Here is a 17,947-nt window from a genome sequence, read left to right as displayed (position 1 = left end):
GTTTGGATTGGTTTGGTTGGTTTGGATTGGTTTGGTTGGTTTGGTTGGTTTGGATTGGATTTGGATTGGTTTGGTTGGTTTGGATTGGTTTGGATTGGTTTGGTTGGTTTGGTTGGTTTGGATTGGTTTGGTTGGTTTGGATTGGTTTGGATTGGGTTTGGTTGGTTGGATTGGTTTGGATTGGTTTGGATTGGTTTGGATTGGTTTGGATTGGTTTGGATTGGTTTGGTTGGTTTGGATTGGTTTGGATTGGTTTGGATTGGTTTGGATTGGTTTGGATTGGTTTGGATTGGTTTGGATTGGTTTGGTTTGGATTGGTTTGGATTGGTTTGGTTGGTTTGGATTGGTTTGGGATTGGTTTGGATTGGTTTGGATTGGTTTGGATTGGATTTGGATTGGTTTGGATTGGTTTGGATTGGTTTTGGATTGGTTTGGATTGGTTTGGATTGGTTTGGATTGGTTTGGATTGGTTTGGATTGGTTTGGATTGGTTTGGTTTGGATTGGTTTGGATTGGTTTGGATTGGTTTGGTTGGTTTGGATTGGTTTGGATTGGTTTGGATTGGTTTGGATTGGTTTGGATTGGTTTGGATTGGTTTGGTTGGTTTGGTTGGTTTGGATTGGTTTGGTTGGTTTGGATTGGTTTGGATTGGTTTGGATTGGTTTGGATTGGTTTGGTTGGTTTGGTTGGTTTGGATTGGTTTGGATTGGTTTGGATTGGTTTGGATTGGTTTGGATTGGTTTGGATTGGTTTGGTTGGTTTGGATTGGTTTGGTTGGTTTGGTTGGTTTGGATTGGTTTGGTTGGTTTGGTTGGTTTGGATTGGTTTGGATTGGTTTGGTTGGTTTGGATTGGTTTGGATTGGTTTGGTTGGTTTGGATTGGTTTGGATTGGTTTGGATTGGTTTGGATTGGTTTGGATTGGTTTGGATTGGTTTGGATTGGTTTGGATTGGTTTGGATTGGTTTGGATTGGTTTGGATTGGTTTGGATTGGTTTGGATTGGTTTGGATTGGTTTGGATTGGTTTGGATTGGTTTGGTTGGTTTGGATTGGTTTGGATTGGTTTGGTTGGTTTGGATTGGTTTGGATTGGTTTGGATTGGTTTGGATTGGTTTGGTTGGTTTGGATTGGTTTGGATTGGTTTGGATTGGTTTGGTTGGTTTGGTTTAGTTGGTTTGGTTGGTTTGGATTGGTTTGGATTGGTTTGGATTGGTTTGGTTGGTTTGGATTGGTTTGGTTGGTTTGGATTGGTTTGGATTGGTTTGGATTGGTTTGGATTGGTTTGGATTGGTTTGGTTGGTTTGGATTGGTTTGGATTGGTTTGGTTGGTTTGGTTGGTTTGGATTGGTTTGGATTGGTTTGGATTGGTTTGGATTGGTTTGGTTGGTTTGGATTGGTTTGGATTGGTTTGGATTGGTTTGGTTGGTTTGGATTGGTTTGGATTGGTTTGGTTGGTTTGGATTGGTTTGGATTGGTTTGGATTGGTTTGGATTGGTTTGGATTGGTTTGGATTGGTTTGGATTGGTTTGGATTGGTTTGGATTGGTTTGGATTGGTTTGGATTGGTTTGGTTGGTTTGGATTGGTTTGGATTGGTTTGGATTGGTTTGGATTGGTTTGGTTGGTTTGGATTGGTTTGGATTGGTTGGTTTGGATTGGTTTGGATTGGTTTGGATTGGTTTGGATTGGTTTGGTTGGTTTGGATTGGTTTGGATTGGTTTGGTTGGTTTGGATTGGTTTGGTTGGTTTGGATTGGTTTGGTTGGTTTGGTTGGTTTGGATTGGTTTGGTTGGTTTGGATTGGTTTGGTTGGTTTGGTTGGTTTGGATTGGTTTGGTTGGTTTGGATTGGTTTGGTTGGTTTGGTTGGTTTGGTTGGTTTGGTTGGTTTGGATTGGTTTGGATTGGTTTGGTTGGTTTGGATTGGTTTGGTTGGTTTGGATTGGTTTGGATTGGTTTGGATTGGTTTGGATTGGTTTGGATTGGTTTGGATTGGTTTGGTTGGTTTGGATTGGTTTGGATTGGTTTGGTTGGTTTGGATTGGTTTGGATTGGTTTGGATTGGTTTGGATTGGTTTGGTTGGTTTGGATTGGTTTGGATTGGTTTGGATTGGTTTGGATTGGTTTGGATTGGTTTGGTTGGTTGGATTGGTTTGGATTGGTTTGGATTGGTTTGGTTGGTTTGGATTGGTTTGGATTGGTTTGGATTGGTTTGGATTGGTTTGGTTGGTTTGGATTGGTTTGGTTGGTTTGGATTGGTTTGGATTGGTTTGGTTTGGTTTGGATTGGTTTGGATTGGTTTGGATTGGTTTGGATTGGTTTGGTTGGTTTGGATTGGTTTGGTTGGTTTGGATTGGTTTGGATTGGTTTGGATTGGTTTGGATTGGTTTGGTTTGGATTGGTTTGGATTGGTTTGGGATTGGTTTGGATTGGTTTGGTTGGTTTGGTTGGTTTGGATTGGTTTGGATTGGATTTGGTTTGGATTGGTTTGGTTGGTTTGGATTGGTTTGGTTGGTTTGGATTGGTTTGGTTGGTTTGGATTGGTTTGGATTGGTTTGGATTGGTTTGGTTGGTTTGGATTGGTTTGGTTGGTTTGGATTGGTTTGGATTGGTTTGGATTGGTTTGGTTGGTTTGGATTGGTTTGGATTGGTTTGGATTGGTTTGGATTGGTTTGGATTGGTTTGGATTGGTTTGGTTGGTTTGGATTGGTTTGGATTGGTTTGGTTGGTTTGGATTGGTTTGGATTGGTTTGGTTGGTTTGGATTGGTTTGGATTGGTTTGGATTGGTTTGGATTGGTTTGGATTGGTTTGGATTGGTTTGGTTGGTTTGGATTGGTTTGGATTGGTTTGGATTGGTTTGGATTGGTTTGGATTGGTTTGGTTGGTTTGGATTGGTTTGGATTGGTTTGGATTGGTTTGGATTGGTTTGGATTGGTTTGGATTGGTTTGGTTTGGTTTGGATTGGTTTGGATTGGTTTGGATTGGTTTGGGATTGGTTTGGATTGGTTTGGTTGGTTTGGTTGGTTTGGATTGGTTTGGATTGGTTTGGATTGGTTTGGATTGGTTTGGATTGGTTTGGATTGGTTTGGATTGGTTTGGTTGGTTTGGATTGGTTTGGATTGGTTTGGATTGGTTTGGATTGGTTTGGATTGGTTTGGATTGGTTTGGTTGGTTTGGTTGGTTTGGATTGGTTTGGATTGGTTTGGTTGGTTTGGATTGGTTTGGATTGGTTTGGTTGGTTTGGTTGGTTTGGATTGGTTTGGTTGGTTTGGATTGGTTTGGATTGGTTTGGATTGGTTTGGTTTGGGTTGGTTTGGTTGGTTTGGTTTGGTTTGGTTGGTTTGGTTGGTTTGGATTGGTTTGGATTGGTTTGGATTGGTTTGGATTGGTTTGGATTGGTTTGGATTGGTTTGGATTGGTTTGGTTGGTTTGGATTGGTTTGGATTGGTTTGGATTGGTTTGGATTGGTTTGGATTGGTTTGGATTGGTTTGGATTGGTTTGGATTGGTTTGGGTTGGTTTGGTTTGGTTGGTTTGGATTGGTTTGGTTGGTTTGGATTGGTTTGGATTGGTTTGGATTGGTTTGGTTGGTTTGGATTGGTTTGGATTGGTTTGGATTGGTTTGGTTGGTTTGGATTGGTTTGGATTGGTTTGGATTGGTTTGGATTGGTTTGGATTGGTTTGGTTGGTTTGGATTGGTTTGGATTGGTTTGGATTGGTTTGGATTGGTTTGGATTGGTTTGGTTGGTTTGGATTGGTTTGGTTGGTTTGGTTGGTTTGGATTGGTTTGGATTGGTTTGGATTGGTTTGGATTGGATTTGGATTGGTTTGGATTGGTTTGGATTGGTTTGGATTGGTTTGGATTGGTTTGGATTGGTTTGGATTGGTTTGGTTGGTTTGGATTGGTTTGGATTGGTTTGGATTGGTTTGGTTGGTTTGGATTGGTTTGGTTGGTTTGGATTGGTTTGGTTGGTTTGGATTGGTTTGGTTGGTTTGGATTGGTTTGGATTGGTTTGGATTGGTTTGGTTGGTTTGGATTGGTTTGGTTGGTTTGGTTGGTTTGGTTGGTTTGGATTGGTTTGGTTGGTTTGGATTGGTTTGGATTGGTTTGGTTGGTTTGGATTGGTTTGGATTGGTTTGGATTGGTTTGGTTGGTTTGGTTGGTTTGGATTGGTTTGGTTGGTTTGGATTGGTTTGGATTGGTTTGGATTGGTTTGGATTGGTTTGGATTGGTTTGGATTGGTTTGGTTGGTTTGGTTGGTTTGGATTGGTTTGGATTGGTTTGGATTGGTTTGGATTGGTTTGGATTGGTTTGGATTGGTTTGGATTGGTTTGGATTGGTTTGGATTGGTTTGGTTGGTTTGGTTGGTTTGGATTGGTTTGGATTGGTTTGGATTGGTTTGGATTGGTTTGGTTGGTTTGGATTGGTTTGGATTGGTTTGGATTGGTTTGGATTGGTTTGGTTGGTTTGGATTGGTTTGGATTGGTTTGGATTGGTTTGGTTGGATTGGTTTGGATTGGTTTGGATTGGTTTGGATTGGTTTGGATTGGTTTGGATTGGTTTGGTTGGTTTGGTTGGTTTGGATTGGTTTGGATTGGTTTGGTTGGTTTGGTTGGTTTGGATTGGTTTGGATTGGTTTGGATTGGTTTGATTGGTTTGGATTGGTTTGGATTGGTTTGGATTGGTTTGGATTGGTTTGGATTGGTTTGGATTGGTTTGGATTGGTTTGGATTGGTTTGGATTGGTTTGGATTGGTTTGGATTGGTTTGGATTGGTTTGGTTGGTTTGGATTGGTTTGGATTGGTTTGGATTGGTTTGGATTGGTTTGGATTGGTTTGGATTGGTTTGGATTGGTTTGGTTGGTTTGGATTGGTTTGGATTGGTTTGGATTGGTTTGGATTGGATTTGGTTGGTTTGGATTGGTTTGGATTGGATTTGGATTGGTTTGGATTGGTTTGGATTGGTTTGGATTGGTTTGGTTGGTTTGGATTGGTTTGGATTGGTTTGGATTGGTTTGGATTGGTTTGGATTGGTTTGGATTGGTTTGGTTGGTTTGGATTGGTTTGGATTGGTTTGGATTGGTTTGGTTGGTTTGGATTGGTTTGGATTGGTTTGGATTGGATTGGTTTGGATTGGTTTGGATTGGATTTGGATTGGTTGGATTGGTTTGGATTGGATTTGGATTGGATTTGGATTTGGATTGGATTTGGATTGGATTTGGATTGGATTTGGATTGAATTTGGATTGAATTTATTAACTGCGAGGTTTCCAAGCCAAGTTACCATTTTTCGTATATCATGAGGCTAACACGATGATACTTTTATGTCCAGGGAAGTCGAGACAATTTCCAATCGGAAAATAGATTAAACCGGGACAGTGGATCGAACCCAGCCACCCTCAGCATGGTCTTGCTTTGTAACCGTGCGTAGAAGTGCAACGCCGTTTAGTTTTGGATTGCATTTGGGTAAGATTTGGAATGTTTTTAGAAGAAATTGGAACTTCATTGTATTTGACAAACAAAAGAAGGCCATTTGCTTCGTAAATTTGTATCTAATCATCCAACGGAAGTATGAATCACGTTTCATCTTTCGCAACCCACTGTTTAGGAACTCATGCTCTGAATCATTGTTCTGCTATTAAAACCATGAGACAAGTTTATTTTGGTGTACAGTTTCAATGGAATTTACCGGTTGCTCAAATGCAACCGATGTTTACCTTCGTCTCATATGTATATCCCAGGAGAAAACAACCATTGCATCCTATGCTTGAAGATTTTTTTTGCGTTTTTAATTAGAGAAGAAGAAAAATGTGGGGTTTGAGTGAAATGCCTTCAGCGTGTTTTCAAAAATTCACACCTCAACGAGTTAATCGGCGACCAGCAAGCCATGACTCTGCCTCTCCCTCTTCCAGTCTGATCTCCTAGGCGTGCACACACATCCACGGAGAGTTGCTATCATATCTTCGCTCCGGCCATTTAGGGTCTCACACTTTCCTTACTTGACTCCGATTGATTACCACTTCATTGTCCAGTTGTAACTTCATTGATGCCTTGATGCACCCTCCCAACCCCATCATATGAGATTACATTTACAGTCAAATCAGTAATGTTGAAAGGGATAATTAGGCATGTGTATCATCCCTTTAGGAGAAATCCTTCAGAAGCCCTAATACTTACATGATACTTGATGGGCTACAGCTTTTCGATGAACCTACGCCGAATGGAGTATCCTTCTCCACTGGACTCGATGCTGGGCTGATCGCTTCCAGTCGCCCTGAACATTGAGCGCCCTCAGGTCCTCTTCAACTGCAAAAAGCCATCGTGTACGTGGCCTTCCACGAAGCCTGCGGCCTCTTCCGGGTTCTCTACCAAATATTATCTTCGCTTGACGTTCTTCCGGCATACGAACAACGTGTCCAGCCCACCGTAGTCTGCCGTGTTGTATAAGCTTAACAATATCCAACCCTTTATACACTACAACTCGTGATTCATGCGACGCCACCAGATACCGTGCTCCTGTTTACCGCCGAGTGAAAGCCTTGAACTGCTCTTAAGAATTAAAAAATCAAATCTGTCCTGATTATGAAAATACAGATCTGAGCTACCACATCTTATATATAAAAATGAAATGGTCTGTGTTCGTATCCGCATAACTCGAAAACGGCTGGATGGATTTTTTTCATTTCTTCAGCAGAAACATTCGTTATAGTTTCCGACGGGTTTATATGATATTTCCTAATGGGAAAATTACGAGTAAGGTTGAGCAAACCGTGAATAACTAAAATTGTGATTCCTATGCGAACTTTGCATGGACAGTTCGGAACGCGCATTTTCGCCTGCTATGCAGGACAACGTCTGCCGGGTCGACTAGTTTTAAATAAAGATCGAAACAGACATTTTAGTGTTTTGGGCTACTCCTTTATATGAGCGGGACTAGTTTATGCGGGACGAGATTACGTGAATGATTCAAAACTATGTTTACCATGCGAGTTTTGGAAGTTAAAAATCTTTTTGCAAGCTACACCACCGTGAAATCATTTCATTTCATAACACTTATGATGAACAACAGTCCAGAAAAAAACCTAACAATATATTTTATGAGTATAGCCACTTTTACAACGCGTAGTGATACATAGAATAAGTTTTCATCAAAACTAGAACTCGTTGAAAATGAACTTATACAGTTTGAAGTACTTACTAATGTTTGTTTTATTTATATTTTTATTTTCAGGTGATTGTCGGTGTTAAACATCAAACTACATCTACTAGCAGAAAAAAAACTGAACCACTCTCCCGATTGAAGTGCTACGAACCTGTCGAGAAGCGAAGTCAAGTGATTGATTAATAATTAAACTAGTGTGAAAACACAACGATCCATCGCATCTCAGTGTCCGTGAGAAGTGCTATGTGCGCATCTGCATGTGCTCGCCAGCTTCCCTATTCAGGAAGTTCCTGTTGTTCCCCTGCAGCGGAAGCAGGGTGCCCATAGTTTGTTGAAAGTAGAAAAAGTTGCGGTATATAAATTTATACGCTTCAGCTGCAGTAACGTCATCCGGTCCAGGCACATGTGGTTCACCGTGAGCCTTCCTGGGGCGTTGAATGATGAGTGCTGAATTGGAGCTTAGATGCGGTACCACGTGTTTCCCCTGAAGCATGTCGTTGTCGATGCAGCAGCCACTGCAGAATGATTCCGAGGCCTAGCCGCGGTGACAAAAACAAGTTCCGCTGATGAGTTTGACCATTTGTTGGTTGGTGGGCTCGTTCAAATCTATGTCGAACTTCACCAGCGGATGCCCACGGCGGAATAAAAGTTGTTTTTAGTGCATAAATTATATCCCCTGAAATACAGCGGCTCGTAAAAAATAACCACCACATCAAATCGTGAACTCGGAAGTTGGGGAAGCAACAAAAAATAACGCAAGAACCCGTGGATACGAATTCCCAATCGTCGTCGGCCGGGACGAGCTCGCAATCCGGTCGAAGGCTTGTGTCGTAAAAAAGGGATCAGCCTTGTGGCAGCGTTTTTTTTAGTGTATCAGAGTGTCACTCTACAAACGGCATATATTGAAACATAGAAAAAGTGTACAGTACCAGTCGCCGGAGGCAATCGAAAGCAGGATGGAAACACGAATAGGAGGATTACTGGGATTACTCTCCTGCTATTGCATCGTGATTGCCACTGGTAAGTAGCACTATGCCTTTGGTAGGCGACCGACAAGCGTACCACGGAGACTCGCTAGATTATCATCTTAATTTGAATGGCAAATCCGAAAGATATGCATATCACCGATATTCCAACACTTACGTATATATGCGCACGGTTGCTTTCCGAGCCGGCCTTACATTTCAAATCTAGTTTTAGCCGGGGTGACCCACGCGTAAACGATGTGGGCCGCTGGTAGGTACCCACTTGCACCGGCTGTCTGGGACCGGATTTACTTGAGAAGATTCTCTGAACGGGGATTACATTTCCATGGGCTTTGAGTAGATGAAAGCGTATCTCATTAGCAAATATAATGAACATTCTTCTCGAGTGGATTTTTTTGGCTTTTAATGGAATGGGATGCGAACCCATGAACGATAACTGAGAAAACACACGCAATTAGAAGGAATTTGTTAGGCTGAAACTTATCTCGATGCCAATCAATCTGACAAAACAATTAGTAAACAATATGCTTGAGGAGGTTTTTTTCAAATGGGCGTAATTAATTTGAATTAAAACAAACGGCGAACTTACCTTTTTGCCTCTCTCGTAAGTCCGCAAAACGATTTTTTCATTGGAAACTCGAAAACCCATAGTAAGTGTTTCTACCAAAAAATGGAGTTTTTTTTCAGGTTTAAATGTTGTAGGTGTTCAATGTAGGGTATCTGTTTCATTATTAATAACATGCTCCTATATCAATAAGATTTGCAAAACAGGTAATTTAGGCTCAATTTGTATCCTGTTTTGTTGTTATCCGGCGTGCTCATTGCTGGGTACATGTTATGCATGACTCTCCTAGATTTTGAGAATTTTCAAAAAATTATACAGTGAGTCCAAAAAGTATTCGTCTAGCTGTGTGTTTTATGGAAAATGTCAAAAGTAGAATCTAGTAAGCTCAGAAAATTAAAACTATCGATTACATTGTGTAGCAAATTGATCAATTCATCTTTATTATTAAAAATCAAACAGAAAAACAAAACAGTAAGAAAAACATAGGTAACAAAACATAACAATTCATTAAATATGGGCTCAAAAAGTATTCGTCTATTCAGGTTTGGCGCACTTTTGCAACGAAAACTAAAGTAATAGAATGGAAATCAATATTTAATTGGATTCCCCTGTGTATCTATGACGGCTTGTAGTTCTTGTGGCATGGAACTGATCAAATTAGCAGTGACGGAGGATGGAATTTTCTCCCATCCTTCTTTCAACACTAACTTCAATTCATTGTTGTTGGAAATTTGACTTTTGAGAATTTTGTCGACCAGCAACCAGGGTTGTAAATATTCGGCAGCACTGGATGAAGGTGATGTTTTTTTATATCATTTTTTTATTTTCTTCCTGCTTTGAAATCAACCTCACATTCCCGGAGAGGCAGAAAAGTAAACAACAGAACTCACATCACCCACAGCGCCGCGAAGATGAAATTTACCACAGCAAAATGTACACATTCACCCACCAAATTGAAAAAAATCACCACGCGTTTAAATGGGCCACTCACAGTCATACGGTAAGGCGCGAACTGAGCAGCATGTCAGAGCGACATGTGAGTGGCTGAATGCGAAATTGAATAGTCGGTGTTGGAAATGATTTTTCGGCTGCACCCAGTCGTACTCACCACGGCGGCGATGAAGGCGACAGCAGATTTTACTGAGATCCATGTTTTTCACTGCATTGACTGTGAAATATTTCTACCCTGCCAGCAACTTCCAATGGTGTTAAATTGGATTCATATATGGGCTCTGTGGAGGCATTTTGAGTTTATTTATTTTATTTATTTATTTATTTATTTATTTATTGGGAGCAGGGAAAAGCCCGCTTGAGTTGAACAGTTAGAAATTCATTAGCTCTCACTCAAGCGGGCGTAAAACCTCCTCATCTTTTCTATGCATCAACAGATTACAATATCCAACCCAAGTAGCAAAATTAATTTTATGAGGCACTTGAAGCACACTTCTAGACTAGTGCCTTAAAACCACATTTAAATCCAATTGTTCTACAAGCTTGCTCCAAGACAGCCATAAAGCCACTATAAGATGAAAGAGGCCCACTCTTGAGAAGGTGTTCAAGACCATTTTCCAAGGTTCGCTTAAAACTTGTTAGTTTTATCAAAGTGAGCTTATGATGGCATGAAAAGATCAGCATAAAACCCTGTTAGGATTACTAACGAATTTGACAGCATGTGTTTTCGTTATCTAGATCCGCTGATGTTTATACTTGTTTATATTGAATTTTGTCTGAACCAAATCGAACAGTATCTCATAATGATGAAAATTATTATGGATACGTTGAAAATTTAAACTTAATTGCATTGTGATCGTGTAATTCCACATGCCACAAGCACTTTGTCGATGCTTTTCCGAAGAAATGTAACAAATATTAAATGCGCCTTATTAATATTGCAAGCTATAGTATTATTTTGAAAAACTATTTTTATTTAAAAACCCAAATTTATCCCCAAGTGGTGATTATGCCTTTCTCGATTCGATATGTTGGATTCGAATTAATGTTGTAAATGCTGTGCTTATTGCCTACATCTTGGCGGTTAAAATATTTGATGCAACTCTATCACGCTGCTTATAAATTACTCAATAATTGAGTAATTTTAGGGCAATTATTATGAGAGTAATGGATTGCGTCATGGCTAAATTGATTAATGACTTAAAGTGTACATGTAAACAGCGTATTTGTTAAAAGAAAAATAGAAATATTATTCAAATCGAATGAGTTTTTAGCAAACAAAAACAATAGTGTCCAACTAGGAAAGTTTCTCCGTCGAATGAAACTAGTTGCACTCGAATCGGTCAAGTCCTTCTATATGAAACGTGTTTAACAATAAAAAATTCCCGGGGCTACACACACACACACACACACAGTCAGACATGTGCTCAGTTTTTCGAGCTGAGTCGATTGGTATATAACACTATGGGTCTCCGAGCCTTCTATCAAAATTTGGCTTTTGGAGTGAAATTATAGCCTTCTGGTACAACTTTGTTGTACGAGAAAGGCAAAAATGTACATACCCACAAAAAATAAATTTTTCTCTACTTTTTATTTTGCAGATGTAATATTTGTTTTATGCCCCAATCTATGAAATGACTCATGCATGTAAAATAAAAACAAATAGTTTTCAGCAAGGTTTTCAGCGTTCATATAGAAATGGCTTCCATCAAGAAATTTTTCGTAGACGATAATCCGCCATGATTTCAATAGTTTTATCGAAAACCATCATGAGATTGGATTAAAACCACTTTATCTCATACAAAACCTGTTAGGTTTATGCAGGAGCATGATAAATTGAACTAGATTTATCGCAATCTTAACGAAGCTTAGTTTGTCTTGAATAAAACTAACTAGTACTGGTCAAAACTAAGAAGTTTTATTGAAGAGCGTTATAAGTTTGGTGCTTTCATTATAACATGTTGTTTACAAATCCATTGAAAACAAGTCGTTCATTTGGAAAGAGTTCGCCGTTAAACATTTACTAAACTGAATATCTGCACAAAATGCTGAATTAAATTAAAACTCAATAGGGTTACTGCTCCTCGGGTTCATAATATCTATCTATCTATATCAATAACAATCGAGAACAAAGAATTGGAGCGCAAAATGTTTTGATGATTGCAATACACAGATACACAGATTGAGCCGAAATCATCCATTTTGCGAATATTGTCATATAATAACATGCAATTCAACTGAAAAAGAAATGCATATAACTGATTTGTTTACCTGTTAGTTAAACATCTATAGGGTTATTTTTAATCAAAAAGTAAATAGTTAACTCTTTATTAAAAATAAACCAGCTTCGAAATACGAGTAGAGTTGATAGTTCGATAATGATTTTTCGCAATTTTGCAACAATATGTTAAAGATTTCAAAAATCTATCTTATAAATACTTAACTTGCCAGTATTTGTTGTGTAGCTCTACCGTCCGTTGAAAACTGGCGAAATTCGCCTGTATATTGTACCCAGATGGTTATGATTACGAATGCCCAAAAAATCGAGAAAATGTATTTTGAGGAAAATTGATCGATCATATGATAAATGGGAGGATATGAAATCTGCCTGGTATTGGAAGATCAAGACAGCTGGTGGTAAATTTGATCCGATAGATAGAAAACTGCAGCTGATGATCCGATAGAAAGAAAACTCCGATAGAAAAAAAACAGATGCCTGCGCAAATGGAGTTTCCATATATGGGATAAATTTACATTATTTTTGCCTTTGATCCACTTGTTTTTAATTTATACACTTGTTTGCGTCCAATTTGACATTATGTTTTGTTTGCTTTGATGTATTCTTCAACAAGAGCACTTTCTCTCAATTAGAACCACATAGTTTTAAGGAAGTTTTATAAGGACATTTTCAAGATCGTTCTTGCTTAATGAAGAGTACCATAAAACTTTCTCAAAACTATTTGGTTTCAATTGGGATAGAGTGCTCTTGCTGCATAATTTATCAAAATAAACAGCTTAAGATGGACCTGGAGCATATCATAAAACTGTTATAAGAGAATTTAGCTTTGAGGTAACTTGGACTATATGAAAACTACTAATGATCTACAGTTTATGCGAATCCTTGATAAAACTGCAATAAAACTTGAATAAATCCAAATAGAATTCAAAATATTACTTGGGAAATGATACAATTCGGCTTAAAACTACATCCAACAATAAACTTAAATCTAGGCCTAGCTACTACTGATTGTCGTTTAGAAGGTGAGAAAAGTTCGTACGGAGAGTGTTACAAGATGAATGGAAATCGAATCCAATGGAGCAGTTATTGAATATACGGCACATGCTAGTGATGATGATGATGATGATGGTCCCGCCACATACCCCTACAAAGGTTTGAGCTGGACGAGTTATCTTTAAGATAATTAATTAAGATCAATTTAATCAGATTTGCAAACAAATAAAAAACGATCCGATTATTTCTACAGATATAAATTTGTATGTAACTTTCCATTACTATACAGCAAAAACATAAATTTAAAAATTAACTGCTGATATCAACTTTAAACTTTTGCAAGCATCAGTAGTGATACTTCGAGCTCTACAAAAGGCAATACTTGTGAAACCTCTCGCACAGATATCATAAGTTTCACCAAAACCGTATTCATGTCATTTTATAAGACCGCAATCTACAACTCGTAAGCATCATACTTTTCTACGAAGTTCGAACATCACAAAATCCAAAACTTGTGGTACCTCTCCGTCGATATCAAAAGTTCTGAGTTCAGTCGCGAGTTAAATAATCTACCAGATGACTTACTACTAATCTAAATAATCCTTCAAACAGCTCGAAACTTGCACAATTGTAAATAAATGTGAAAAAATCATCTATATCTGTAATACGCGCGCGAGGCTCAAACTTTTGTAGACTACACAAAAGTCAAATTAAAATTACGTCAACTATATAAAAACCCACCATCACCATCGAGGCGAACTAGTAGATCATTAAAGCCCCATTAATTAGGTAAACAAAATTGTTCATACAAAATATCCGTTTAAAACAACTTCAGCAAAATACAAAATTAGTCAATAATAAAAAGTTGATCGAGCTGTTCAAAAGGTAGCTTTAACGTGTGAAATACATTGTCGCTTAAACTGTGTTAGTGTCGCTGCACGTTTGATGTGCGTAGGCATCGAATTGAAAACATTTATTCCTTTGAAAAATAACGAATTTTGTGAAGCGCTATTCAAGAAATATGGTGTTCGTACATCATTCGCGGATCTAGTATTATGTCTATGGACGTCACTTCCTCTTTCAATTCGATCACACAAATATCGAGGCAGCAAACCATTAATTACTTTAAACATTATTGTTAAATATACAATCCGTTGCTTCACTGACAACCATTGTAAGGCGTCCAACAAAAAAGTCGAGAAAGTGAATATGTTGCACCTTAAAACTAAACGCATTATTTTATTCTGCAAACGCTGTAATCTCGATATTTGTGTCGCGTTCGACAAAAATAAAATGGAAGGGCAAAAGTCTAGATGAGGAGAGATGATTGATTTATACAATTGTATCTTACTTGCAATAGTTAAGTCGTTTTTCAGCCGGCAGAGAATTCCATACTTCTTGGCTATTTTCTTGATAACATTGTCAATGTGCTTGTCAAACTTTACCTTGTCATCAATAATCACGCCAAGATATTTAATCTCGCGGACGCGCTCAATCGTCTCATCATCAATGTTTACTGAGACATCTTCGTTTACTCGGTTTCGCGAAATAATCATATATTTAGTTTTATTTATGTTCAATTTCAACTGTTTGTATTTCAACCATCTACTTAGAGAACGCAAATCTTCATTCAAGTGCAAAACGGCATCTTTTAGGTTTTTAGCAGCAATGAATATCACGGTATCATCAGCAAAAAGGTTTATATCGCAAAATCGTAAAACTCGTCGCATGTCATTTATGTACATAATGAATAGAATAGGCCCTAATACACTTCCCTGTGGCACTCCTAGCGTGTTCTCCACGGGACTTGATACAGAATCATTAAAAGCAGTCCGTTGAGTTCTGTCACACAAATAGCTTTCAAACCATTTGTATGCAGAACCCGAAATTCCAAAGCGCTTGATTGTGGTCAACAATAAGGGCCGAGAAATTGTTTCAAAAGCGCGTTTGAGATCCAAAAACACCGCAACAATCGTATCTTTACGCTCTACACTTTCTTTCCATTTAGCTAATACCAAGTTCAATGCGGTTTCACAAGAATGGCCTTCTCGATATCCCGATTGTTCCGGTATCAGCAAGTTATTACTATTCAAATACTCAAGCAGCTGGCCTTTTACAACAAGTTCTAAAATTTTCTCTAATGTGTGCAACATATTGATGGGGCGAAACTCTTCGGCTTTAATCGTCCCAGCAACTTTTTGTATTGGAATCACTAAAGATTCCTTCCAAACTTGTGGCACGTGCCCAGTTTGTAACGATTCATTTATAAGGCCCAGCAAGTTGTGTCCGATGACATCAAAGCAGTCTTGTATAACTTTAGCATTTACATTGTCTACGCCAGCCGATTTTCCTATACCAAAGCAAACGTCCCTAAGCTCTTCGATCGTTATTGGGTGAAAGCATTCAAACCTACAGTTAGCATTAAACGGCTGTTTTATTTCGTCAGGTTCATCAACTAAATCAATAGATTGATTAATCAATGAAACGCTATTGACGAAATATTCATTAAATTGTTCTGCAATTATTTGTTCTGAATGTTCTAATGTGCCATTGAAGGTTATGGATCGCGGTTTACTAGTACTAGGTTTCAATAATGATTTCAAAATTTTCCATAACTCTTTGCTGTTGTTTTGGTGCTGATCAATTTTCCTCTGAATATATTCGCAACGCGTTTGCTTCAACGACTGCGAATACCTATTCCGCGCGACCTGATACCTATTCCAATGATTTTCACTATTACTTCTGCAAAACTTTTTGTACAATTTATCTCTTTTACGCTTGAGACGTAGCAGATCTAAATTGTACCAGCTGTTCGAATTCTTTACAGAAACGAATTTATGTTCAATTAATTGATTGGTACAGGTTTTCAAAACGTCAGTAAATGGCTCGTTGTGACCATAATTAGTTCGTGCACCATGAAGAAAGAGGAGAGAACGAGAGCGAAGATTCCTATGGCTAACATTGATGTTTAGCATGGAAAGCAGTGGGGGACAGTCGATTCTCGATTGCAAGAGGTCTGCAATGAATATCGCCCGAGAAGTATTGCGACGGACTGTTAAGAGCTCTAAATCTATAAGCTTGCAACGGTCTTCATAGCTGGGTAAATTTGAAGGATCTCTCCATGGAAGGCGGCGTAAAGCGAAGCGTATACATTTGCGTTGAACGGATTCTATTCTAGCAATATTGTTCTGGTAATATGGAGCCCACACTGCGGAACAATATTCTAAAATCGATCTGACTAAAGAACAATAGAGTGCTTTGAGGCAGTGGACATCATCGAAATGCTTTGCAATTCGGAATATAAAGCCGAGGGTGCGAGAGGCTTTAGAAGTTACGTACGCAATATGCTCTCTAAACGTTAGCTTAGAATCTAACATCACCCCGAGGTCTCTGACAGAAGATTCTCGCCGGAGACTAGTGGAACCGATTTTGTAGTCGTAGCTAATCACAGAACGTTTGCGGGAGAATGACATCAAAGAACATTTGTCAGCATTGAGTACCATCTGATTTAAATCACACCAGTTTGAAAACAAATTCAGTTGTGATTGTAGGAACGACGCATCATCGAGATTTTTTATAATCCAGTACAGCTTGAAATCATCGGCAAATGAGAGCTTGAAAGACTTGAGCAACAAATTGATGTCGTTTAAATAAATGATAAAGACAAGTGGTCCAAGATGGCTACCTTGGGGCACTCCTGAAGTCATCGGAAAATAGGATGAAATGCAATCTCCAATTTTAATTGCCATTTCTCGATTGCTCAGATATGACTGAAGCCAGTTCAGGAGAGGCCCGGAGAATCCGAGGCGCTCGAATTTGGCTACGGCGATTTTATGATTGATTTTATCAAAGGCTGCTGTAAAGTCCGTATAAATCGAATCAACCTGTTGTCCTTTCTGAAAAGCCTTAGTGATGGTTGACGAATAAACAAGTAGGTTGGTAGTTGTTGATCGTTTTGGGATGAAGCCATGTTGATCCTCTGATATATAACCCAGGCAGTTGTGAGATAAAAAATTTTGGACCAGTTTTTCAAACAGCTTTGAGATTGCACATAGAGCAGCAATACCCCTATAGTTCTTGACTTGCTGCTTATCACCTTTCTTGAAGACAGGAAAAATGTAGGATTTTTTCCAGTGATCCGGAAAAGTTCCAGTACGCAGCGATAAGTTGAACAACATTGATAGAGGCAGACATAAACTGGAGGAACATTTTTTTAAAATGAGTTGATTGAGGTATTATAGAGTAGCTACAGCTTAGTATTTTGAACTGTGTGCTTGGGGTAATTACCATACCGAAAGATGTATATTCTCTGTAAGCCTAATTTCCCAGCACTGGCGTTCAAATTTTCTTTTAAAATGCGGATGAACATTTTGTGATACATAATTTCTTCAATAATGTGAAATGTTCCCACACCGGTTACGCCCATGCACCTCAGATATCATGACGGAGCCCCGCCATGCTTTACTGCTAAAAAGAGGTTCGGCGGGTGTATCTCAATATTCCTTTTCTGCCATACTATACATCGGCCATTTGATCCGAATATGCTGTACTTGCTATCATCAGATAACATGACTTGAATCCGAAAATCATCCTTCTTACAGCGATAGTTTTTGGTGAAATCGAGCCGTTTTTGTTAATTTGATGGCTCACTTGAAATTTCTTCTGCGATACTCGCCTGTAATACCCATACTTTTCACAGGTATTTCTGTTCGTATTGGTTCATATCTTAGCACTTCTTCTCTCCAACTCACTTGCCTATATGGGTGCACTCGTTTTAAGGATTTCTTTTTGACTTTCCGCACAATAAATCGCTCATCATTATCAGTTTACCATCACGGACGACCACTCCGTTATTTATTTTGATAGGTTTCTGGGGCGCAGATGCGATCAATCACCGATTGAATGATTGAATTCTTGCTACCCTTGGTCTTGGTAAACTCATATATCAACTTGCACTTATTATGTAGGCGTAGGATAAGTTTTTCTTTCATTAGAACTCATCTTTTTTCATTTCCCACCAATGGTTTCAAAACGACGATTTCAAAATAAATAAAGGGAT

General features: G+C 38.8%; 1 protein-coding gene across 3 annotated transcripts in view; it reads left to right on the top strand.

The window, feature by feature from the left end:
- Nucleotides 1-17,947, top strand: part of LOC134227910 (limbic system-associated membrane protein-like) — a 517,094-nt gene that overhangs the window by 51,355 nt on the left and 447,792 nt on the right. For all 3 annotated transcript variants that reach the window (XM_062709615.1, XM_062709616.1, XM_062709614.1), the window contains one exon: nucleotides 7,224-8,174. In XM_062709615.1, coding sequence (XP_062565599.1) covers nucleotides 8,111-8,174 — 64 coding nt within the window. In that variant the 5' untranslated portion in view covers nucleotides 7,224-8,110. The remainder of the gene's footprint in view (nucleotides 1-7,223; nucleotides 8,175-17,947) is intronic.

Source organism: Armigeres subalbatus, chromosome 3 (genome assembly GCF_024139115.2).
Source record: "Armigeres subalbatus isolate Guangzhou_Male chromosome 3, GZ_Asu_2, whole genome shotgun sequence".
NCBI classification, from domain to species: Eukaryota; Metazoa; Arthropoda; class Insecta; order Diptera; family Culicidae; genus Armigeres; species Armigeres subalbatus.
This window is presented reverse-complemented; position numbering and strand designations above follow the sequence as displayed.